The sequence below is a fragment of the Taeniopygia guttata genome, chromosome 2 (genome assembly GCF_048771995.1).
Source record: "Taeniopygia guttata chromosome 2, bTaeGut7.mat, whole genome shotgun sequence".
NCBI classification, from domain to species: Eukaryota; Metazoa; Chordata; class Aves; order Passeriformes; family Estrildidae; genus Taeniopygia; species Taeniopygia guttata.
In genome coordinates this window covers 30,003,861-30,029,436 of record NC_133026.1, presented here as the reverse complement: position 1 = coordinate 30,029,436, position 25,576 = coordinate 30,003,861, and the positions used below count along the sequence as shown (strand labels likewise).

Genomic DNA, 25,576 nt, shown 5'->3' with positions numbered 1-25,576 from the left:
GTTCCTTGGTGGAAGAAACTGCTCATCAACTTGTATTGACAAAACATCTTTATTCTGAATTTGTGCATAAAAATCACCTCTCACTCAGAAGTGGGCAGTTGACAAACTGTTAGCCTTTCCTCAGATGTTTCAGAACTTCATCCTATTACTTTTTTATTGGCTTGTTCTTGATTTCTGAATCTTAATCTTTTTCATAAATAAATAAAAACTCTTTATAAGTCTGAGTAAATCTGGTTTAGGTACTGCTTCAAAATATATGTATAAATTGTTTTTGAGGTAATTCCTAGTGTGCAATAGTGAAACTTCCCAGTTTTAATACAAACTCTGAACTTAGTTTTGGGGGTGGAAGGGATCTGACTCCTATCATATGTTCTAGACAGTTACAGAGATACTTGTGAAAAATAAATTTAATTTACTTAGAGAGTTGCAGCATTGTATTGGATTTTATTTGATAAAGTAGAACTTCCTTATTTTTATGCTGCAAAAGTTGATTTAGATCTCTATGACAGGCATCTCCAAGAGTTAATATTGATGACAACTTAGTAGCAAAACTTGCAGAAACACTGAACCATGAGGATCCAACACCTGAAATCTTTGATGACATTCAGAGAAAGGTATACTCTATTCATCCTTTATTTCATAAGAACTGTTAATGCTATAGAGTATAAAACATAGCTACAGATGCTAGAAAACAAGGAAGTAAAATATCTAAACCCTAAAAGCTGTGTGACCATTTTTCTGTTCTGTGAAAATCAGTCTTTTAAAATTGTCAACTTTTACTTTTCCATTTGTTAGCCCATGGTTTTCAGAGCAGTAGACAGAAGGAGTAGGTGTCCTTCCTGTATAAATCTAAGTATGAAACAGTTTAGAATTATCATGTTTTTATTTGTGTTAATGCACCAATTTAAGAAAAATGTCATGAGTAGACTAAGACATACAGTTTTATTTCAGTTTTACTTCTCTTTTTCAAAGGTGAATGTAATGGTCGCATTTTAAATCCTATAGCTGTTCCCATAAGTTAGTTCGACTCGTCCGTTTCTGCAAACTTGCCCAGTGAAGCACTAGAAGCAGCAAGTACTGAAGCAAAAGACAAAATATATGTATTTAAAAAGGAAAAGTTAATGATTAATATTTTGGCAATAACTTACATACCCAGTCTGAAATGTTTTTATTTTAGATTGTTACTTCAATGCTCTCATTCATGCTACAAATCAGTGATACAAGCTGTAGAATTTAGAATCACACTGTTGTATGCGGGACTCCATTTAAGACTAATTAAAGCCCCTTGTGAAATCTGGGCCTTACTTGTGAATTCTGCTGAAGAGCATGTGAAATCTGGGCCTTACTTATGAATTCTGCTGAAGAGCATAAATTTCCAGTAAGTTACGAAGGAAATGAACTTCCCGAAAACTGTATGGATTAGGTTTTTCCTATTCATACTAGATGATTGTACTTGAACAGTGGTCCATGGAAAAAAATAATTTAAATATTCTAGAGTTGACATGAGTATCCAAACATTATAAATTAATTCCTGCTATGTATAGATACTTGTGTATATGCTGTGAAGGTAAATTGTTTGAGGTGGTGTGGTTAAATCTTTGTGAGGTATGGCTATATTGTATTGGCTAAACTAGAAATTGTCAGAAAGGTTACATATGGTGTCTTCTCTCCCCTTCTTTCCCTTTTCTCACCTCTTGCCCTTAGTGTTTGCAGGTCTACATTTATAGTTTATCCACAAGGAGGGACTGAGGTAACCTGTTATGAAATGGATAAAGATGAAATAGATTTATACTGGAATTGGAAGGGTTAAGAGCAGAGGACAGAAGCATTTACAGCTATGGTTCTACTTCCTTCCTAGATGTGCACATCTGACTAGTTAGATATTTTCTGATAACCTTTTCATTAAGAGTAAGTCAGAGACACATGTGCACAGGTACTTCTTGTTCAAGTAGAATTTATGAAAAGTAGTTTAATTAATTACAAAAATGCAGTAATTATTTCTGAATTTGGCATTTTTGTTTCAATAAGGTGTATGAGTTGATGCTGCGAGATGAGAGGTTCTACCCTTCGTTCAAGCAGAACGTGTTGTATGTGCGTATGTTAGCTGAGCTGGATATGCTGAAGGATCCCAGTTTCAGAGGATCAGATGATGGTGAAGGAGGTGAGCTCTGTATCTCTAAGGTGTATTTCCTGGGACCATTCTTTTCTCTGCTTTAAAACGAAAATAAATAAATTATCCATACTGGTTTTAGGAAATTAAATACTCCTGTGGTGTCTCTGATACTTAAATTTATTTTCCTCCTTGTGCTTTTGTGTGTAAACTCACATAGGGTTTTTACTTTAGTAAGTTTATTAATCTTATATAAATTCTTGTGAGGTCTTGGTATCTAGTTTGTCACTAAAATAAATATGCATTTCTTCCATTCTATTTTTCGTGAAAATATTTAAAACTCTTCAATATGTTTAATGCATAACTATACTCCTCTTTGGAAATAAAAATTAAAAGTACATAGGAGATATGGCTTTTTAAAGCAAATTAAATCATTATTCTTGTTACTGAAGTACAAATCCACTGAAAATTTCACTCTTAAACTAGCTTGTTAACAGAGCAGTACCATGTGGGGATTTAAACTTTAAAAAAACGTTATCTGAAGTATTTACTTAGACTCTTTATAAACCTACATTTCTTTAGGTGTCTTTACTGGAAATTCTAAACACTTGCATGTTGCATGCAGCATTTTTCCCAGTGCCACAATTCTCCTTCATTTTTCATAATGTTTTGTGGATGCATTTTTATTTATATGTGATCCTACAATGGGCAGAAATCTTCTGACTTGGCTTTTCCTTTCCTTTTCCTCACTGCTCCCAGAGTCTTTTAATGGGTCTCCTACTAGCAGCATGAATTTGGTAAGTGCTTGGATTTCTTTTTTTTTTTGTCCTCAACGGTAGAGAAAGTGTGATAAAATAGTTTAACTTAATGTACATTACAGGTTTTATTTCACTGCAGTTGAATTTCTGAAAAAGTTTTTGAATCAAATTGAAACAGACAAGTTATTCATTACTCTGTAAGATACAACATCTCCTTTTTGTATTTTCCCATGTTTAATGAAATTTTACATTGTTTCTCACAGAAGCAGTTAATTTATGGAAAGCATAATTTCTTATCCCTATTTGCTTTTCTTAAATATATATAAATTTGGAGTTACATAATAATAGGTGAAAACAAATCCTTTGAAAGAGAAATCTCAAAGGATTAAATTCAAATAGACTGTAAAATGAGGCATTTTAATTGCATTTTTGTTGGTTGATATTTTCTCCATTAGGACTTGATTTGGAAGCATTGAAGTATCTGGAGTTTATTCCAGCCATGCATCTGTGGTTTTGGGTTGTTTTAATCTGTCTAATTTCAAGTTCAGTTTTTTTTTTTTTTTAAGTGATTATTGGCGTTTTGTCAGTTTGTCAAAACCTTTCCTTTGTTAAATGAGTGTACCTAAACCAAAAATGCAAGTACATTTATTTAAAAAGGAGAAATCATAAAATGTTTAGTATATATCCTCCTCATGTTTCTGCAGACAGTGTGTAGCTGAGCCACAAGGTATACAAGATTCAGTTGGGCATATGACAGTATGTTTACAAACCTTTTTGTTTTATGAAGGTTTACGTAGAGATTTACAATCTGCATGCAATTTCCTGGATTATGTGATGCCTGGGCCCTTCTAGTTTGTTCTTGGAAGGTGCTGTAGCTCCTTAGGAGTTCCATTGCATAGATAAGGTCATGCTTGCATGAAAAGGAATGAGTGTTTTCTAAAGGAATACATGTAACATTAATGTCAATGTGTTTCAGTGTGGGGGTTTGTTGTTTATGGGGTTCAGTTTTCTGTCAGTTTTGGATTTTTTAAAATTTAAACTGGGCTTATCTTTCCTATTATATTCGTGTTGCTGATATTTTGAAATGTAAAGAGAAGGGGAGATGTTTAGCTGATACAAGTTATGCAAATTCCTGATAGATGCAGAAGAAGAACTTAATTTAGCCATATTTTTTTGCAAGAGTCTTTTAACTGACAAATCACTTTAAAAGATCTTTCAAATGTCTTTTAAGTACCCTTTCTAATAATGTTGTGCCATACCAGAGTTATATTTTATGGATGAGGATTTGTCATTATTGTGGCTTATCTGGCTAGTGGTTATCTGCTGCTTCAAGGGACTTTCCAATCTAAGTTAGAAAGTCCTAAAGTCTTTACCAAGCACTGTTGCACTGCAAATAGGTATTTGCATGGGGCTCTTCAAAGACTTGATTTTTGGTTTTGGTGTGACAAGGGTATTTATAGAATATTACATTTATTATAAAGAGTTAGGAACATGCTAGGAGAAATCCATTAGTAAATTTCTCTTTATGCAGAACTACTTTTACTTTTCTGTTGTCCATATTGTTCAGGGTGTTCAGTGCTTTTACAGGTGTTTGAATACTGGTAGATTAGTTTTTGCTGGCTGAATTCCATGTCAAGAGTAAATTTCTGTACACATAGTTAGCTCCCTTGTGTTAATCTGTTACGTAAGGAAAATAGACCTTGGAAAGGTTACTTTAAAGGTCAGGAAATTTCTGTACTTGCAGCTAATGACAATGTATTAAATAAGATTGGCTTGTGGTATTTTTAGATTTTAATTAACTTGTGTTCCTGTGAATATATCTAATGGTAGAGATATTAGCTCATATCAAATGTCTGTCTGTTCAGGTTTCAACCTTTTAATTTACTTGTATTAATGGTTGCTGTATAGTGCCTTGCCACAGTAGTTGAGTGTTTCCTAAAGTTTCTATTATAAAATAAATTCTCTGAAATTCATACTTTCACTGGAAGAATTTGAAAGAGAGGCTCACAACTGTTTTGAGGAAAAGCTGTTTTACAAAAAAAAAAAATCTTAATTTCTGCCTTTTAATTTGATACATTAATCTACTATATTAAATCAGTGGGTCACATTTTGGGAGTATAAAATTATTGTAAATATTTATAGACTCTTGCAGATTTCCTCTAAAGGATCTATAATAGGAGCTTTGCATTGAGTAAATACAAGGATTTACACAGGTGTTCCAAGACCTTGAAGGGCAGCAGAAGTGGCTGGGTTGAACTTTTAGCAATCATTAGCATATGTCAGCTTGAATTCCACTCAGTAATCACAAAGAAATCTGAATTTGAGTAACAGTGAAGGGAAGCAGGAAAACAAGAAATAATTATGCCTTTAAAAAATATAACAGTGCCTTAATGTCAGTATTTTGTAGCAAACAATGCATTTGAGCATTTGGCAGTTATTTGTCTTCTCCTGTAACATCACATCACTTCCATCTTACTGATAATCAAATCCTAGAGTTTTAAAATCAAGCACTTTATCCAAGTTTCCACAAATACCTTCTGTTAGCCAGTCTCAGGTGATACTCTGCTTGTAACTTGAACGCAGCAGTATGGAGCAGCATACCTGACAGGGTCATGGCTGGCCAAGGGACTCAATCAACAATGGACCAAATGGGATTGTTGTGTCCAACAATGATTGAAAGCAAGCATAAAGATTAAAAGAAAGCCCATTTATGGAGATACTTTACCAGAATAACTCTCCAGCATCCAGTAACTTATAGATTCTTGAGGTAAAGATGATGTCTGCTGTCAAAATATTTTTGCATACATTCATCTGTTCTACAATTCAACAGACATAAACTTCTAGCACTATAACATGTAGTGGCAAAACAGATTTCCCCATAAGGGCTTTTCTTTCTTCTACCTTTTCTCAGTCTGGGGCCTTGGTACTCCCTGCTGCAACACATGTTACTCAGACACTTTTAAGCTGCCTTTTATTTGGTATCTAGACTTTATAACCGAAATGTTATTTCCCTTACCTTCAGTAGTAGACATTTAGGCAGAGACTTATTGAGGTGGTTGAGGCAGAAAAGAGCCATTCCTTGTAGAGAACTAGAGGAGGAAGCAATGGAGTATTATGTTGGGATATTGTGGAGTTGATAAAGATTCAGATGAAGAAGGGACAAGAGCAGAGTCGTTAAGAAATTCATGTTTAAGTCCAGCCTATCTTTTGATTGTGATTTTGTACATTGTTTTATGTTTAAGGAAACAGAGATTTAGAAACAGAATTGACATAGGTAGAGGTTTTAGTTTGATATGGGAATGGCACTGCTAACCATTAAGTCCCATTGTAGGTAACTTTTTGTGGTAAGTCACTATTAAACTGGCTTGGTTAAATTATAAAAGATAGCAAATGGCTATATTCATTCTGAATGTGTTTCTTCGGAGAATTTTAGAATTCTGGGGTAAATTACATAAAGTAACTTGGACCCGAGTGTCTGTGAATTCTACTTAGGTAACTCCAACTATTTTTTTTTTTTAACCTGGTAATTTAAGATTAGGATGCATAGTGGCCCATCCTCTATTTCTGTCAGTTGCATAAGCAAGTCTTTCAACAGTCTTGAAGAGCTTTAATCAGATGTATTAATTTTAACTAAAAACAAAACTTCTCTAAAAGACCCATTAGGCTTCTTTTGATCCCAGTAATTATTAAATATGGACAGAGCATTAACCAGCTGAGAATGTACCTGTTCATATTAGAGAAAATATTTCTGAGAAAAATGTTGGCTGCTTTTTTTTTTTTTTTTTTACATAAAGCAGCAGTTTCTACTACTGTGTAACATTTGTGTAGGGCATAAAGACATTTGAAAGACAGCAGAATGCTATGAAGGTGAAAACCAAACACAACATCTGTTACACAGCATCTGTATCTCCCCAGTTGTTTGGGTGATTTTCTGGTTTTGGTTTGGTTTTTTCCTTTCCCAATGCTCAGTAAAAGACCATTTTAAACTGTACTTTTATTAGGGTTGAGATATCAAACTGAAGTGGCAAATATGCTTGATCAAATATGAGTGGTCACAAAACTATGTGTTGAAAATGATGGGGGAAATGAAATGTATATATACTGTGCAAAAGAGCAGCATTGGTAACCAAGTAGTACAAACATCTGCATTGTTACAGTGCACTAAGCTTTTAGTATAGTGAGCTGGAAGTTTGAAAATTAAATAGGTTAACAAAACACATCTCAAATATGATGTATTTCTGATCTTATTCTTTTTTTTCACATGTTTTCCTCCTACATTTTCTCCCCACCCTGCAGTCCTTAGATGACCTTTCAAATGTCCCTACTGATGAGACAGTTCAGCTCCATGCATATATCTCAGATACTGGTAAGTGAACCTGTTATGATGTCTGCTATGTTTTTTCCCCACCATTTATTTTGAATTTTGTAATATTACAGGCCCTTGAAATCCTGATTGCCTCATTTTTTTGGCCTCATAAAACATTTGAATTCATATTTTCTATTAAGTCTTTTTGGAAATCTTTCCAGGATTTGTCTGTTGGTCACAGACTATATATCTGTACTTAAAAAGTAATTTAATTTTTATTGTGTATGGTATTATTATTACTACTTTTATCTCTGGAGAATCATTCATTAAAGTTACTATTGAGTAGGATTTATTTTAGCAATTATTTAAAGAAATTCTGAAAGACATCTCTCTTTCTAGTCACAGAATTATAAGTCTTGACTGTTTCATTCTCTTAGTGTAATACTTTTCCCCTATTCTTTGTGCTTTCTTACTGACTTAGTTTAAAGAAGTGACTTCTGTTGTTATTGTGATGGCATTTTTTGTTATCTTTTAAAAACTTTACCTAGAGAGAAACTATTTTTCTTTGTTACATGAGAGTAAATAACAAAAATCTCAGCTATTATTTCAAATACTCTAGTTAAATGAGATTGCATTGGGCAATTAAATTGTGAACTGATCTTCAGATACTTTCTGGGTAGATTTTACTATGCAATATGCTCTTAAATCTATGCATTTATGCTTACTGACATGCTATCAGTAAGCATTCAACTACTTTACATTTTAATTAAACCTATTCCAACGTAGTGTGAGAGTAGTGTATAATGCAAGTGTAATGGTAGTCAGTCTTCAAGGAAAGGGGAAAATGTGTTGAAAATCAACCAAATTCTGCTTTTTCATTAACATGGCCTGTGGTACTTTTTTTCTGAATAAAACTTACAAGTTTCATCATTCTAACCTAAGGAAAAAAGGTAAACTTAGAACCACATAAATTGTAAAATTTAGAATCTTAAGGACAGCATGTATAGATAACTACCAGTCTGATTTTGAATACATAATGCTCCAGTTGTAGCAGGAGATTTGTACAGGTTTGTGTTGCAAGACAGTATTAAACTGCATCTGTGAGCAGGTTCTTTTCCTCACCCCGTTACTATCCTTTCCTGTGTGTGAGGGTTATATACAGACAGGATTATCTCTGTGTGTTTCAGGATTCACACTGTCTTGGGTTGCAAAATAAATGCTAATTAAGAGGCTATGGCATAAGGGGCAGCAGGACAGCAGAACTACTTACTTTTTCTGCCTGAAGTGGTTCTGAAGGTGCCACTTGGCAGTGCCCCTGGGATGTGGTCTGGTGGCTGCAGGGACAAGTTGTCAATGTGAATGTAGAGGATAGGGTTTGTGCAGCATCTGTAGTGCTGGGGGTTCCTGACTCGGCTCTCTGGGAAGTCTTTTGGCGCCCTCCTGACTGCCTGCTTGTTCCCCTGGGGATTCAGCACTCATCATTCCTCTTTTAGAGGTTGGATAGCAAAGACAAGATACTCTGTGCCCACTCTTCACCTTTCTAGTATGTAATTCTTGCATAGGCAGCAGCTGAAACCTTGATTAAAAAGATTTTTATCTAGCCACTGGAAAACTGTATGTACTAGATATTGGCTCACTACTTAGAAATACTACGTTGCCAATTTAAATGGTGTGCAGTGTAAACAATATTGGTTCTAGGTTATTCTCTAAATAAAATGGAATCTTTTGAAACAAACTGTACTGGGAAAATTCTGTAAGGGAGGAAGTCCAAGAAGACTTAAATATTTAACGGAGATCAAAAAGATGTTTGCTTCTATTTCAGATAGCTATATGTGTTCTTTTTATTTATGAATTGACTTTTCCATACAATGTGTGTGTGCACACGCAGAGAATGCATTATATATATGTACACATGTCTGTATATATAGTTAACTAAAATAGCATTGGAAGTGATTTTTATCCTAGAGTTAATAACAAACTGCTGAGTTAATAACAGACTACTGATGCCAATAACAAAACTGCATGCTCGCACCTTGCAATCATTGTCTTGTATTTATAGACTTTTCTGATGGGCAGACTTTTGCAATGTGATTAGACTGCTTTGCAGACTGGAGTTTCTTCTGGTTTCACAGTTGTCTTTCACCCCACCTTGAGTTCTTTAGGTTAAATTTTTTTTAAGTTCTATTTACTATTTAAAAGTTGAAATTTTTATCTGTTTGTTTATGTTTTGCATGCCATTGAAGCCTGTCTAGCTTTAAAGCTGCTTAATCTCTATTTAAGTTTATGTAGTAAGTTTTGGAGGGTACCATACAGTGTTTAAGTTCAAGGGATAGTTTAGTCTTCTGCTTGCATGTCCATTTTTATCTTTCAAGTCTGTCATTTCAGACATTTCTTCACTTCACATTTGTGTCCTTTCGTCTTCCTTCTTTCTGTTTGTTCCTTTTTTATTTTTGTTTTTAAAACTGCTAGTCTATGCTGACTCTGACCCATATGCTGTGGCAGGAGTGTGTAATGACCACGGCAAGACATATGCCCTGTACGCCATCACCGTCCACAGGCGAAATGCAAACAGTGAGGAGATGTGGAAGACATACCGGCGCTACAGTGACTTCCATGACTTTCACATGAGGATTACTGAGCAGGTAACAAATCTCATGAAAATCTTTATAGTTGCACTTTCCTGTGGTTTCATAACTGATAACTATACAATAGCTCTTTGAAAAAGAAATGGAACTTAGAAAGTCTCCCCTCCTCTTCCCATACAGCTTAATTTTACTTTAAATCTTTGTATGGAAGTGCTGTTGGTGTCTGAGAGAGTTAGTTATATTTGCCAGAGATTAAGAAATAAAAGCTGAGGTGGGGAAATAGGTATTTAGGTTTTAAGTGAATGTTGAGAACTGGTGGGGTCGCAAAAAGGAGAGCTGGTAGCACTTCACTATACTACTAGCAATCTGCATTTTACTGCTGTACTAGTATTCTCAGACTATTAATCCTCCTAAAATGAAAGAAGGAAGGAAGAAATAGAGAGTTATAATTCACCAACTGGTACAAAGTAGAACCTACTGACATGGAAAAAGGATTTAAACACGGTGCTTTTAAAAGGAGGCTGAAGTGCTTTTAAACAAAGCCTTTGTGGAATTCAGATTTGACTGCATAACCTTTGAACTTAGTCAGAAGTGTCAGTTTATATCCTTTTACCCTGTTAATAATTGAGAGTCATAGAGAACAAATTCTGTGCAGGTAAGTTAGCATTTTAAAGTTACAGCAATAATAAAAATGGAAAAGGCTTTATTAAAAAAGCAAACATGTTTGTAGAGTTGTGTTTGCACTGTATATCCCCTCATGGTTTGTCCCTCCATATTCCCTCTTTGTATCTGTTTGGTGCATCCCAGCTTTCCCATCAGTACCTGTATGTCCATCAAACCCCAGCCCATCCCCCTGTCTCCCCCCAGGTGATGTGTCCATCACCTGGTGACCACTCCCCTTTGTCCAGACCCTTCTCCCATGGTCACCAGGTACCTGGACCCTGGCTGGGACCCCTCCCCCACCCCCTCCTCAGTGGTCACTCTGAGGCCTTGCCCCACGAGAGCCACTCCCATGTCCTTCCCCCGTTGGCTGCTCGGGTTTCCCTGCCCCCCTATATCTGGCTGCTCTGCGCAGGGACCTCCCTCTCTTGCTCTGGATGCCCTTCGAGGTCAGATGTGGCCTGGGATCTCTCCAGGCCCTCATTAAACTTTGGAACTAATCCTGAGGGAGAGCGCCTCTTTGCATGTGGGACCAGCTCATCTTTGGACTCATGAGGGAGCTTCTCCAAGCCCCCCAGGATCCAAGGAGAAGTTCCTTCCCACTGCCCAGCTGGCCGGGGTCCACAGAGGATCTGTTCCCGTGGATTTGAGGGGGAGATGCAGCACATGTTGAATACTTGGATTAATTATAAATTAAGTCCAACTTTCCATTGAATTTCTGATGGTCTTAGTGTGCTGTCAATAAATTTAAAATATTAATTTTTGTACTCCTTCAAATTGATTTTCTTAAATTAATTCAGTCTTTTGAAGAATCCTAGAGTGAATTAACATTCTGCTGGTATGGGACAATAATTTAAAACTAACATAACTTCAAATGAGTAGAAATAAATGGCAAAAGCGAAGATGTTCAAAATATGAAAGTTCAACATTTATGGTTACTAAGTCTGATTGAATTTACAGAGACTAGAAATGTTAACCTAGAGCACTAAGATTGTAAAGAGTAAACAGATTTCTGTGATTCACTATGGCATCTCAGATGTTCAACAGTTTTGCTTACTCTTGGCAAGAAAATATACATTCTTACTGTCTTGTATGCTTGTCTAAGACATCTAAGACATTTTTATTGACATGTTAAGGGTAAAAGTTAGAATAATTGATTTAAAATTAGTCAAAAGGTCAGGGACTGTTTTTCAGAGAAAATAGATAGCTGATCCAAAATGGAATTGAAGTAGTTCAAAGCAGTTGAAAGTATCTGAGGTTTTTTCCTTAGAGCACTGAATAGATTCACACCAGTTCCTTTAATCAGTCATGTAATAAATGCCATTTGAAGTAAATACCTATATTTAAAATAGAGGCTATTAGTTACTTATATTGCTTCTGGTTCAATATAAGAGTCCAGATGAAAACTAGACCATCTTCTGTTCGGTTATTTTTCCATATGACCTACTTGCAAGGGAATGGGATTTCTAAAGTTGTAAAGAACTATTCAGGTGCTTCCTGCAGACCATACATTTTATGAGTTTCGTGGCCTTGCAAAGTTTAATGATGCAAGAAGAGATTTTGCAGGGACAGAATGGAATCCATATCTTTAAATCTGTAATGTGGTGGTTTTTTCTAAAGAGGGAAAGGATGCAACCTGTTTCCAGATTGTTTCTTAAAGCCTAGAATACTGTATGTTTCTCTCTTTACCACCTTAAGGATATTATTTACAGGAAGTCGGGATTCTGTATGGGCATAGTCCTGATTCTTCAAGTTTTGTTCTTGTCACTTTTTAATTTTTTGTGCATTTCACCAAATTTATTCAGCCTTAAGTGCTAGGGCCTCTTCTTTCCCTTCTCCTTCCCTGGGACTGCCATTCTTCCTGCAAAACTAGATCAGAGTACATGTCATCCATGTACAGAGTCAAAGAGTACAGTGCCAATCACTGTCATTACTTGGAGAAAAGGCACAGATCATGCATGACATACAGAGCAAGCTGAGATAACCTGTGTGTAGACTGGGTGCTGCCATCTCTTCAGGGAGAAAAGCTTAATCATTTCCTTAATAGGCTTGGTCAGGATAGGAGAGGAAAGAGATTTTAGAAAGATTTACAAGTTCTCTTGAAAATGTTTACTCTTTGCGTAGTCTCATAGTTGTAATAACTTCATTCCAAATAATAATAATGATAGATTTTGAGCCTAAGCCTTTTGCACACTCTGTTGGTTTGTATTTCAAAAGTGTACTTCAAAAGTGAGTTTCTCAAGAAATTAATTTTTACCTGTGACAGTCTCCTGGGAATGCGTTTTTTTATTGACAGCATACCTCTTTCTTTGGCTTCTCCAAGAATTCTGAGTTCCAGGCATGATGCAAATTCTTTTTGTCAGGTGTTAGATGATACATAAGAATAGGTGAATAGAATGTCCTTATATGAAGACTTGAAACTTTTGAAAACAGAACAAAAAAATCTTCTGTTTTTTTCTAGTTTGAAAACCTTGCAAATATACTAAAACTTCCTGGCAAAAAAACATTTAACAATATGGACAGAGAGTTTTTGGAAAAGAGGAAAAAGGATTTAAATGCTTATTTGCAGGTAAGCTGTTACTGGGTTTTTTTTAGCTCTGTGCTTGGAATTATTTTTTCAGAGGTAGTTTGCCTTTGTGTTTTTTTCTTTGTAAAAACAAAAAAAAGCTGTGTTGGTACACAAAACTAAATAATATATCATAATTGCTTGATACTGTCTCATAAGTTTGCATTATCTTTGGTATTTTGGTTTATTCTTAGCCAGTTCTGTCACTGCTTTTCTGAGCTGATGAGGTTCCAGATATGTTGGTTTTAAGCTTTATGCCATTGACCTTCTCCTGCTGACATGTTTGTGGTCACTTTCTCTTGTGCTGCTGTGTAAGGATTTCTGTGGCACTCACTTGAGCAGCGTAGCAAACCACACAGTTCAGATAAGGCTTGTATCAGCCCAAACAAAAAAAGTCTTTCTTCATCGGGACTTTTGAGTCATTTAGCACTAAAATATGTTAACCAAGTCAATTAACATGTTAACAGTAAATAATGAAGATGAGTTAAAACACTGTGAAATGACAGTTTGATGATAAATGTATATATTTTTCTGTGAGATGCATAATTACCTTAGTGGTTAAAATTATGGCAGCTACTAAGAAGCCTGTTGTTTCCATCTTGAGACTGCTGTAATGTTGGAATAAAATTCAGGAACGAAAAGATACTTTGCTACATATGATGTTTTTTATTGTATCTTGTTAATTATGTATTAAAATATCTTTTATAAATTATTTTATTCAGCTCTTGTTAAATCCTGAGATGATGAAAGCTTCTCCAGCGTTAGCCCATTATGTGTATGACTTCCTGGAGAATAAAGCCTATAGCAAAGGGAAGGGGGATTTTGCACGGAAGGTAAGAATGTTTTGTACAGTCAAGGGAACTTTAGAGCATTCATTCATGCAATGATTGATCAAACAAACACGTTGAACTGATATTAAAGAGCTATGCAGCACTTTGAAAACATCTTGCAAATGAATTGCTTTAAAACTTTCAGTGGCAAAGTATCTGAGGACATAAGGAACTAAAAATATTGCCATTTTTATAATATGTAAATCTGTTTGTATGACATGAAAATAAAATTTTGAAATTGGACCCAGTTAATTGCGCTGAAACTTCTCTACTAGTCTAGAAGTGTGTTTGTTGCAAGTTGCTTTCTGTCAGATATCTGTAATATTTTTTTTTATGGTTTTATTCCTTCTGATTTCTTTTTTCAGTTTTTTACTCTCTATCTTCTACTATTACCATGCTTTCCACTCTCTGGCCCAAAAGACAATATGCATTTCCCTTCAGAAGCACCTGTTACGTATTTAGGTGTAACCATCCAGAGTCATTGGTCAAATTCAGAGCTCTGGACTCTGCATCCTTTTTGTTAAGCCGCCCAAACTGTCTTCAGACAAGTGGTTCTTTGTTCAGTTGACCAGTTTGTGTGAGCATCTGCTTTGCAAATGCAGCCATTTCTAAAGTTTAAGCTATTTAGATACAAAAAGCATTTGCAGCTCTATTGTCGCCTCAAGTTACTGTCCTGCCTATATTCCTTAAATAATTAACAGTCAAATAGTTAAATATTTATCAAGGTTTCTATAATGACTAAGATGTGTTTTCCAGCTTACAAGATTCTTTATAAGCATAATTTTTAAAAGGGCATCACTCTGGTATTCGTGCTTCTGTTCGGACTGAATTCAGAGTATATACTGGAAGAAAAAATATAACAGTTTCTGTGAAACTGCTTTTTGTTTTTAATTATACTTGCCATGATACATGCTATTCCAGTACTATTTAGAAGAGGCATGTTGCAAAGATGAAGAGTTGAAAGCAGAATTGAAACATCTAGAAGTAGAAAGCTTGGAAGGGAGAATTGGTATTGAATGGAGAAGAAAATGAAAATAAGCTAAGAAAAGCCAAGGGATAAGAATTGGAAATGACTCAGGAAAACATCTGTTGAAAGATGTAAATAGCTGCAGTAGGGCCGTAACAAATGAGAAATATAAACTGAAGTAAAATTAAAACTGTATTCTGCATTCTGTAATGAAGTTAAGTAATTTGAGTTGTACGAACAACTATTACGTTATTGTTCTCTGTGCCATGCTTCTCATAGTGTATTAATATGCTGGTGTCCTCATAGATTATACAATTCTGGTTAAACATCTTCTCCTTCAGATGGACACGTTTGTAAATCCACTGCGTAACTCTATGAGAAATGTATCAAATGCAGTCAAGTCTATCCCTGACAGCCTGGCAGAGGGAATGACTAAAATGTCAGACAACATGGGTAAAATGTCAGAGAGATTGGGACAAGACATAAAGCAATCATTTTTCAAGGTAAGAAAGTACTGGTGGTTAATACATACTAGTAAATCAACTGAAGAGTCACTATTACTCACTGAAACTAATGTTATTTAGGAGAGTCAAGTCATTAAACAGAGGATCAATCTGGTTTGTACCGGCACCTTTTTAATAAGGTTCAGCAGTGATTTCATTGCAAAAATTGAGGTCTTCACAATTAAATATCGTGTTTTATGATGGCATCTACAGACTGTTACAGTTCTCCACTTAATTAAGTAAAGTAACTTGAGAAGAACATGAGATTCCTGGCTTATTTTTAACTAACCATTTTCAATCAGCTAATTTCCTGCATCTGCTCTTTTTGTTAGGGGAAAAAACCCGAATATTTTCAAACTTAAAATAAAGACATAGCCTCTTTTCTGCTTATCCTTTGCTGAATTCTGGTTTAAATTAACTTTTTTTCTTTGTTTCCTGCAATCTTCCCTCGTCTCTTACATTGATAAAATATAATACTTTAGAGGTGAGGAATGGTAGTAGCATGATATGCAATTTGGAAGTCTTATGAAAATAATTGTGTTCAGAAAATGTTCATCTTCTCTTTGTTTCTCTGGTCTTCCTCTTCCTGTATGTAGCTGTAAGATCTGTGGTTTGCACAACCAAAACAGTTATATATCGCAGATGTAGAATAGCAACAGAGATGGGAGAATTAACCCTTAAATCATGAAAGGGAATAATAAATTGGGACCCAGGAGGATATGTGAGTTTTTTTTAATTACTTGCAGGGTAAAATTATTGTCTTTGAACTTCATCATTGCTAGTAACTTTCCTGGTGTGTGACTTGAAATATAATTGCAGTTGTACTTGCTGGGAAACCCATGACTAGGCAGCAGTCAAGATCAGCACGAAATATCAAAAGAAATCTCAGTCTCATAATGGTTTTTAGGTGTTTTTCAGTTGAAGCACTAGGCACTTGCTAAATTAGATGTGGATTGTCTTAAAGGTGTTAATAATTTTGGTAGCTATACGAAAATGTATACAGATTTGATTATTAGTTTTGGAGAGTGAGAGCTGCTGTGTATATATTAGCTTGCAGTTACTGTTGACCAAATGTTGTTGTTTTATATTTTCATAACCAAACTGCTTATGAAATTTTTTCTCATTTATTCATACTCTAAAGTATTTTTTGCTTTCTTTAACACCGCCCTTTTTTATTGTAGGTGCCACCTCTGATGCAGAAAACCTGTTCAGATCCTGACCATTGCCGTGTTGCAGCACCAATTGATGACAATGTGAGTCTGATATTTGTCCTTTCAGAGCTGACGCCTCTAAAAGCAAACAAATTAGTTACTTATTCTGCACTGAGCTACACTTTTATTGTTTTCTGACACTATACCAGGCACTTCAAAACAGTTCCAAACTTTTAAAAAATAAATTTGCATACTTCCTTTTAAAATGAGCATTTTTCCTAGCACTGGAATGGTTTGCACAACATTGGAATAACTGTGAAGAATGCATGTACTACTGTTTCTGTGTTTTATGGCTGGGGGTTTTGGTTTTTGATTTTTTTTTTGTCTTCTCCCTCCAACATATTTTTCGTAGGCCAATCTGTGTAACATTATCTACTGAAAAAGTAAAACTATGATCCTTTTTTTAGTGTAAGCATAAAAGCACAGGATAGTTATGCAGGTTCCAATGATGTCTAAATAAAAAGTAGATAATTTCAGTGAAATGTTGCTGTTTCTAGTGTCTGTAAGAAAATGGTGCCCAAGAAAAGATCCTTCCTGAGTTTTTGTGTAAGGCAGTTGGAAGCACAGCAACCAGGAAGAGGTGAGGGATGAGGTCTCTCTTTAGGACATACTTACATGTCTTAATTTTATTCAACTTCTGTAATAACCGTTGACTTTTGAAATAGTGGTTACTTCTTGTCATATTTTAAAAATTCGGTGTATCTGTTTTTATATTTAATTTTCAGTTCTTCTTTGCTACTAATGTTGTTGAAGATTTAGGGAAGACTTCATATTACAGTAAAATACAGAGTGAAGTGTTTGTCATTGTTGTGCTTATACTGAAGTATTTGACAGAGAAAGTAGCTTCTGGAACTGTGGGTTTCTTGAACTGAAATAAAAATTTACTGTTTATTCCTTTACTTGGTGGTCAGGTGGATGACAATATTCCGCTGAGAGTAATGCTGCTACTTATGGATGAAGTCTTTGATTTGAAGGAGAGAAATCAGTGGTTAAGAAGAAATATAAAAAATCTGCTTCAGCAACTTATTAGAGCAACATATGGTGACACAATTAATAGGTACTGCTTTTCTTATTTAGAGCAATCATGTGAGTGATCCTGTATAGTATCTGTCTATATATCCTTCCTGGTAATACTAAATTATTGTGCTTTAAATCTGCATGCATTCCTCCTTGGAGAAAATCAATAAACTGGGTGCAAACGTGGTGTAAAATGGAGATAAACAGAAAACATTATTGAAAGAAAAATTCCAGTAACTCTTAACATGCCAAAGAACATACAAAAGAGCTTTCACATGTAAGAGTTCATGTTTCTGTGAATGTAACTTAATATTTATGCTTTTTGCCCTGTTTTACCACTATGCCTTTTTTATTATTGTTTATTTTTATTATTTATATTATTTATTAATATTATTATTTCTGCACTATTTCTGCTTACATTTCTTTCATGCTACAAATGATACACTAGCACTTTCAAATATGTGAACTATACTGAGTTGCTGTGTTAAGTTTTTGCTCTCACACTTAAAAGAGGGAAGTGGGAAAGAAAAAGGACTCCTATGGGGTCTGTTTTGGCCACTCCATGTTCTTTGTACTTCACATGAACACTTATTCATGCAAATGCAAATCCAATTAATAGTGTTAATTAAGTAATGTTTCTTGCCTTCAGCTTAAAAATATACAGTTTCCAGACTTGCCTTCTAATAATTTCTTTCTGAAATGTGAGCAAATATAAACAACAACAAATTCTAGTTGCACAACAAATTCTAGAACTGCATTGTTACTTTCAATTTAGTCCCATGAATCAAAAACTTAATTTCTAGATGGTGAGAAATCGTTTCCTATTACTTTTTTTCAGGATGTTCCTCACTGTGTCATTTCATTTGACCCTTCACAATTATATTTGTGATGTTTTCATCATTACTGTTAAACATACAGACTTGTGGTAGCTGTAATGAGGTAACTATGTTGTAAAATAGCATAGGGATTTCTCAATTTTATGGCCAGTTGAAAACTCTCTTGAGAACTGTACTTCCAAGAACATGCTGCCCTGTTGAACAACTCTGAATACTTTTTGCTGTTTCCAGATTGTAGTATAAGCAGCAGTTTCTGCACAGGCTGCTGCTTCCTTATTGCAGAGATGGCTGTAGTGTATTTCTAGTTTGCTTCTGCATTTAGAGCCATTTCAGATACTCATGGCCATAGCTTGTCCTGGCAAGTTCTTGGGATTTAATAGCATTCTGCAGAATAATCATCTTTTTCTGTTTCTTATAAAACTAAATTCAAATTGTGGTTAGGGAAACAGTCCTGGGATTGTGGCGATACACAGATGCATCATTTCTGTAATCATCCTAGATTTGGATATAGAGCTTTGTGTATGGGTTGGTGAATGAAGGCCTGATGAATTATCAGTCTGTGTCTCCTGTTAAGGACTGTGAAGTAACTGTACACATTGCAGCAAGTATTTTGAGATTCTGAGTAGGTCCTTTACTTACAGAAGCAGAACTTGAGACTACTCCTTGAAGAGTATGAAGAGGAGTAGTCTACGAGCAAGCCAGTTATCTAATGCTGACAGGAGATGCAACAGCAGCTTTGCAGCCAACTTCATTATCACATATTTATCCAAAGAGAAAAAAGCTTTAGCTTTAGGAAGTGATCAGTGAACTTAGATTTCTATCTTGAGAATCAGTGTTCGCCTTCCTATTGTGCAGTACTATAGAACCTACTTACAGAGTTGGAAAAAGTTTAAATTATGCTTTGTTTTCCCTAGAATGCTCATTAAAATGCTTCACTTGTGGGTTTTCTGCTTTAAAAATTAAACAAGAGACTTGTTGCTTTAATTTTAGAAAAATAGTTGATCATGTTGATTGGATGACATCTCCCGAGCAAGTAGCAGATGCAGTGAAACGCTTCAGGTACGTCTTTTATCACAGGTGTTAAATACAAAGCACTCACCTGTTGATGTCTAATATGTCTTCCTTTCCCTCTTACATGAGGAAATTATTATTCTCCAGAATATAGCTGGATCATACACTGCTTTTTAGACGCTAAGTGAGAGAAAGCAATTGTCACATGGAAAAGAGTATTTTTAAGTTTTCTCCTCTACCTTGAAAACTTGTCACCCAGTCTAGAAGAGCTAGGGTACAGGTATACTTATAAATTTCATAATTTATCACTGTAGTCATGTAATGTCTTGTTTGCCTTGATGAAGGCATGTACGTGCCTTGCTTTTAAAGGCAAGCAATTAGTGCTGGAAGAGCCCTAGCTCTGAGATAATGTTTCACTTTGGATAGATACAATGGAACGGAAGTCTGAATTTGAAACTGTCAATATCCTAAAAGTTTTAATGGCTTCTACATTGGTGTTGAGAAAGTGTTACACATTTGTTTTCTTTCCATATAGTTTGGGTTTTTTCTGTTGGGGTGGAAGTCAAAGTAGTGTCATGTATTCTTCAAAAGGTCATACTTTACAAGTGTACTATTATTCTTTGATTAAACTGTAAGAATACCTAACTTTTTATTCAGAAAAAAAATCATCTTTCACTGAGGCAGAATAGCTTATTAGAGGCATTTCTTTTGCATTGGACTTTCTGCTACACTGAAGCTATTTCTTCTCATCTTAAGCTTGTTGAAGTGCTAATTGCTAGTTTCAAAATTTTGATGGAGCAATTGGAGTCTCAGTAGCAATAAAGCCTGGTAAAAGCAAGGCATAGGTCTGTTTTATGTATATGTGGTATTTGAGTAGTTTTGATTTGCATTATATTATTAAAACTTCGTTTCTTCTGATTCTGTACTAAAAAAGTATCTGTTAGCTACTGATAGGTTGAGCGTATTGTACTACTTGCTTTTGATTTCTTTATCCTCTTCATCATTCTTCATTTTTTTTCCTCTTCTGATATTTGAAGTTGTGTTAGGTTGTGTGCAAATTATTTTCTTGTATTTATTTTATGAGATAGCCTTGAGAAATTTAAAAGAGCTTTTCACTTGATAAAATGTTAATGTATTTTTGACAGATTTGCTTTTGTTACAGAGACGCTTTTTGGCCCAACGGCATTTTAGCAGAAACTGTTCCACGGAGGGACAAAGCTATTAGAATGAGAACAAGAGTGGCAGGGAAAACCAAATTGCTGGAGGTAATGCCAGGTAAGTGAGTCTGGGATTAAAGCCTCATAATCCATATGATAGATTGTTACTGAAACTGATGTCAGTATTCTTGTTGATTGTTTTAAGTACTGCAGAGAAACCTTGATATATGAACAGTATTTAAATAAAAAGGTTTCTAATTATTAAAGTATTGGACATTTTCACATGTAATGTCAGTAATTCTCTTAGAGCCACCCCAGCATTAAGTTTCTATAGGATTAAGTTGTGCCTGAAATGGGTGTATTCCAAACCAGTACGATTTCTTGCAAATATGATTCCCACATGTATAGGGTAAGAGTGAAATAATTTTCAGAAATGCTTTCTTCTGTAAGAGAACTTCTGGTTTAGTCATGTTGTGTAGAGTCACTGTTACCTTAAATTTCAGGCTACATAGTTTGAAAGACTTAATATTCAGTTTAAGTTTGTTGTTAACACGATAGTAGAATTTAGCTTAAACTTCTGTGGGACTTCTGTTTTTGTAGATGAACTGAAGCACATCATAGGCGCTGAGACTACACGGAAAGGCATTCTTCGGGTCTTCGAAATGTTCCAACATAGTCAGCTGAATAAGAGAATGGTGTATGTGTTTCTGGAGAGATTCCTAGAAACCTTATTTCCACAAAATAAGTTCCCTGAGCTGTTCCACAAACTGCATTCAAGGTCAAAGCAAATGCAGAGATATAAGCAGAGACTACACTCTACTCAAGCGCCTTCCTTACAGAAAAGGTGACACTTCAAATCCATTAAGCTGGTGTTTGTTTGTCCAGGATTAATTACTTGGGCAGATTCTCTGGGGCTTCAAACTCACATGCCATCATTTCTGCACCAGTCTTCTAGTGTCACATATTAGATTATTAATGCATCTGTAAGACCTGTGGATCTTCTCATCTTCAGTTGTAGTTCAACCGCGACCAGAATGGTTTGTGTGTCCTAAATGATTTGGTGCGTCTTCATGCAACATTGGGAAGAGAACTGGCCCAGTATATCAGAATGCTGATCCCTTCCGTTCCTGAGTCGATGTTTTGCCAGCAATGCAAAGTGCCAGACTGTTCAAGTAAAGCACAACTATGGTGATACAATTGAAGAAAAGGGTATTTTGGCACTGGGAGATAGTGCAATGTGTGAGAGGTGGAATTGTTCAGCGTTACAACTGTTGAGGCCTGTAGGGCTATTGTAACATTCCTGTAAAAGCTGAACTAACCAGAAAAGCAGTCTGTGGAATTACTATAACCTAATGGTTGATAGGAGCAGGGAGAAAAAGCTATAGCCCCATCATAAAAGTACATTTATTGAATAAAAGTGGAGGTAAGGTGGCTTTTATGCCATATTTGCATCATCTTTCATATTTTGAAAATTAAGCTAACCTTATATCTAATGGGGGTTTTAGTAAAAGCAGAGGTGCAGTAGAAACAAACCCTTTATTCTGATTATTCTGTAGTGTTTAAGGGCCATATGCTGCTCTTACAGCACCTGGCATACATTTTGCATGTAACTTCAGTGGAGAAGGAGCATCATATTTATGTTCAATTGGTCTACTGGAACATAAGTCAAGTTGGTAGTTGTAGAAGGAAAGGATTATATGTTTCAAAGAGGATAGATATTATGTTAGAAGATGAGGAAATTGCACTAAGGCACAGTTTAGACACAACTTCCCACTAAAATCTGGAGCATTTTTGGGATGTGAAAGAACTATGTCCTACCTAATTGAAAGATTCCTTACCTTTTAGTGTGTATGCCTCATATGGAAAAATGCTAGAATTACTTGGTTCCTCACAGGTAAAAGATTTCATTAGTCATATGCAAACACTTGGAAATTTCTGAATGCATCTCAGTGTATATATGAAAATAAAAAGGAAATAAAACGACAATATTTTTTTAAATAATTTTTTTATTTTTTGCATAGTGTAAAATTTTAATAAAAATTTGACATCAAGGCCCCACATCCATCTGTTTAGTTTCATGGAAGAAGTTCTGTCCAAGTAAAAATACAGTAACATTGGAATAATCCTGTTTGGCCACAGCATATCTCAGTTTGTGTTTTCTTTTTCATAGTCCCCAACTGTTTGAGCACTACTATCTTGAGTGAATAGAAGGTAATCTTTTAGAGTCCCTTTTATTTCTGAACACTAAACACAGGGTAAAATACAGTTACGGATCAAGGATCCCAAGGATCCTTGTTGTAATTTGTGTCTTAATGGGAGCAAACGGTCCTTTTATGCAAGAGAGAAACACAGACCTTTGATGAAAGCGTTCTGAGACAAGATAGAAGGCTCTCAAAGGACCTCGTTAAATTGACTGACACTTCGATATAGGTATTTTTTCTCATGGACTCTATTAATGAAATGTAGCCTTTTATCATACTCCTTAATGATGATCATATTGTACTGTTAACATTCTCATACAGTATGCATGGGCTCAAGTGCACTTGTTTTTTTTCTTTATTGCAGAACTAAATGCTGTAAATTAAATCCCTTTATTTTGTAATCCCTAGGAAGATAACTTGGTAAATATAGAAGAACCCCTCTCCCTTCCTCTCTGCAGGTTCTGTGGAAGTGTGATGGTTAAATGCTTTTGAATTTAAAAAAAATTCTTGAGTTCTGTGTGAAGTAATCAACATAGCTAGCTCCTATTGTTTACATGCCTTTATCTTCCTCTGTGAGGGTGCTCATGCATAACTGATACCTGGCTGATGAAAGATCATTCAGCAGTTGTTCTTGGTGATACAGTAAATATCTCATTAATCCTACCAAATCTAATTTGTCTTTTAAGTCACTTAATTTGTTAAGCAGTATGAAAGTGGGAAGTTCAAATACTGTTTTGTTAAATCTGTGGAACCTTTTATCTATCTGTAGGTACCATTAAAAATTCCAACAAGATAGTGATAATATTCAAATTTGGCTTTTTTTTTTTTTTTTACTTTTTAGTTATCTGGTACATTTCTGTGCAAAAAAAATAATATCTCTAGGAATGTGAACTAAACATAATACACCATACTTACTAGTCATTTTACTTAATGAATTTATTGCATATACCTATACACACATTTATATACACATGTGTGCATACGTATACATGTATTGAAGTTTTATCTTCTGTATTTAATTACAGAATGTGGCTTCCTAATTCAGTGGTGCCTGTTGGCTGGCAAGAACCCTCAGAAATGAGTACTTTTTGTTAGAGTGAGTGTGTATGTATCTTTATTTAAAAGGTTTTCCTGTCGACAATTTGAAGTACCTAGGCTGTCAATCCATGCAGCCTATTATCCTAGGAAGTCTCCAAAACTGAATGTTAATATACAGCACTTAAGTGTCTGGGTGTATCTTCTGGCCTTTAGGTGCTGTGACTGGCCGCTGAAAATTGTGCCACTGTCAAGAAATGCACTTGTTTTAGCCTTAATTATTTTTAAGATAAAATGAGCAATTGAATTTTTCATTTGGTTCATCCGCAAGCTTGTGCTGCTGGTGTTTGCTAGAATTAAACAGTTAATTTTAAGTGCTACCAGAATGTGTACCAAAATGAAACTATATAAATTCCACAATCTAAATTTTAATTTTGTGCAATATTTTCATTTAATGCATGTGTATTTGAATAGCTGTAAAATAAATGAATTTTTAATGTTCTGAAGTCTAGGTTAAAAATGTCTTCTCAGGTGAACAATTCTGCATTCTGTTGTTACTTTAGTTTATTTAAGGACTTGTTTTAAAAGTCTTACTTGTTACTCCTTTGTTAATTCCTTTGTTCTCAATGATCCTTGCTCTCTTGAGCAAAGCTCATGTATTACAAGGGAAGAATCTGAAGAACACATCTCATAAACTCATAAAGCTGTTATAAATTACTTGTGCATATCATTGTACAGTAAGTGTCAGCTGTGTGCCTAATTGTTCTGTTGATGCTTTTCCCCTCCCCTCCTCTCGTTTCTGTAACAAAGAATGAACATGAAATGGGCTGCCATGGTCACTTCTACTGAATGGCAGAGGACTCTGAATTTATTTTGGAGTTTGCATTTATGTTCTGTCCAATAGAAAGCTAAAAAATTACACTAATAAAGTATTAACAGGATTAGTATGAGTCTCCATTTATTTTTCAAATAACTTTCTCACTAGCAGGTATGAAAGTTCACTAAAGATAAAACTTGCTGTCTAAATAAAACAACCATTCTTTGATTTTTTTTTTAATGTATTATAAACTGGGTTGACTTCTTAACAAGTTAATCTCTACATTCATTTTTGATCAGTGTTTGCAGAAAGTACTGTATTTTAAAAAGAAGCAGAAACAATGGGATTGTATGATGTAAGAAGAGTTTATGTTGCAGGTTTTTTAAATCTTCAGCTCTTTCCCCCGGGTTTATTTTTGCAGCAGCTGGGTCTACCATGGGATCACAATTATTACCCTAGATATGTTTATTCCAGCTGTTTCACATTCATCAAAAAGATGTCTTGAGCTAGAGAGATGTTGGTTCTTTGACCCCTGAGTAAAGTGTTTACCACTTTTGCTACAGGATATAGACACATACCAGGAATTTTACTAACTGATTGGAAGTTCTAATTTCTTGAACCTGTTATTTTAGGGTAATTTCATGGCAAAAGTACACTCCATGATAAGCTTGGAGTGTAAGCATTTTTTAAAAGCATCTTAAAATTATCTACCCTTTGCTAACTGAGGGTTATATGTGTCTGTGGCTTATTTAAATCTTCAGTCTATCACATTACTTAACTTTGGTTTTGATGTCTAATGCAGTGTGATTGCTGAAGTTTATTTGGAGCTCAGTAGTAGCATCAGTCTTTCTTGACATGACACAAATTCCATTATTTATCTCTTGAAAGAAGAGAATTTATGAAAACAATTAGTTCATTTTTATTATATATTTCAAAAGAAAGTAAGCTTTAGTAAACACTTGAAACATGTACAGCACTACAGTGTGTCCCTCCCCAAAACACATTT

At 35.0% G+C, this 25,576-nt stretch overlaps 1 protein-coding gene across 3 annotated transcripts in view; it reads left to right on the top strand.

Moving 5' to 3' along the window:
- The window catches only part of SNX13 (sorting nexin 13), a 65,586-nt gene extending 40,892 nt beyond the window's left edge, over positions 1-24,694 (top strand). The window contains exons 14-26 of one of the 3 annotated variants that reach the window (XM_030264762.4): positions 510-614; positions 2,029-2,161; positions 2,870-2,907; positions 7,165-7,234; positions 9,677-9,816; positions 12,881-12,988; positions 13,708-13,818; positions 15,124-15,285; positions 16,467-16,538; positions 17,408-17,553; positions 19,340-19,408; positions 20,523-20,635; positions 21,118-24,694. In XM_030264762.4, the coding sequence (XP_030120622.1) occupies positions 510-614; positions 2,029-2,161; positions 2,870-2,907; positions 7,165-7,234; positions 9,677-9,816; positions 12,881-12,988; positions 13,708-13,818; positions 15,124-15,285; positions 16,467-16,538; positions 17,408-17,553; positions 19,340-19,408; positions 20,523-20,635; positions 21,118-21,365 (1,515 nt within the window). In that variant the 3' untranslated portion in view covers positions 21,366-24,694. Of the gene's footprint in view, positions 1-509; positions 615-2,028; positions 2,162-2,869; positions 2,908-7,164; positions 7,235-9,643; positions 9,817-12,880; positions 12,989-13,707; positions 13,819-15,123; positions 15,286-16,466; positions 16,539-17,407; positions 17,554-19,339; positions 19,409-20,522; positions 20,636-21,117 lie in introns of all 3 variants that reach the window. The other 2 variants (XM_030264761.4, XM_030264763.4) reach the window with 2 other exon arrangements.
- Positions 24,695-25,576: the final 882 nt, after the last annotated feature.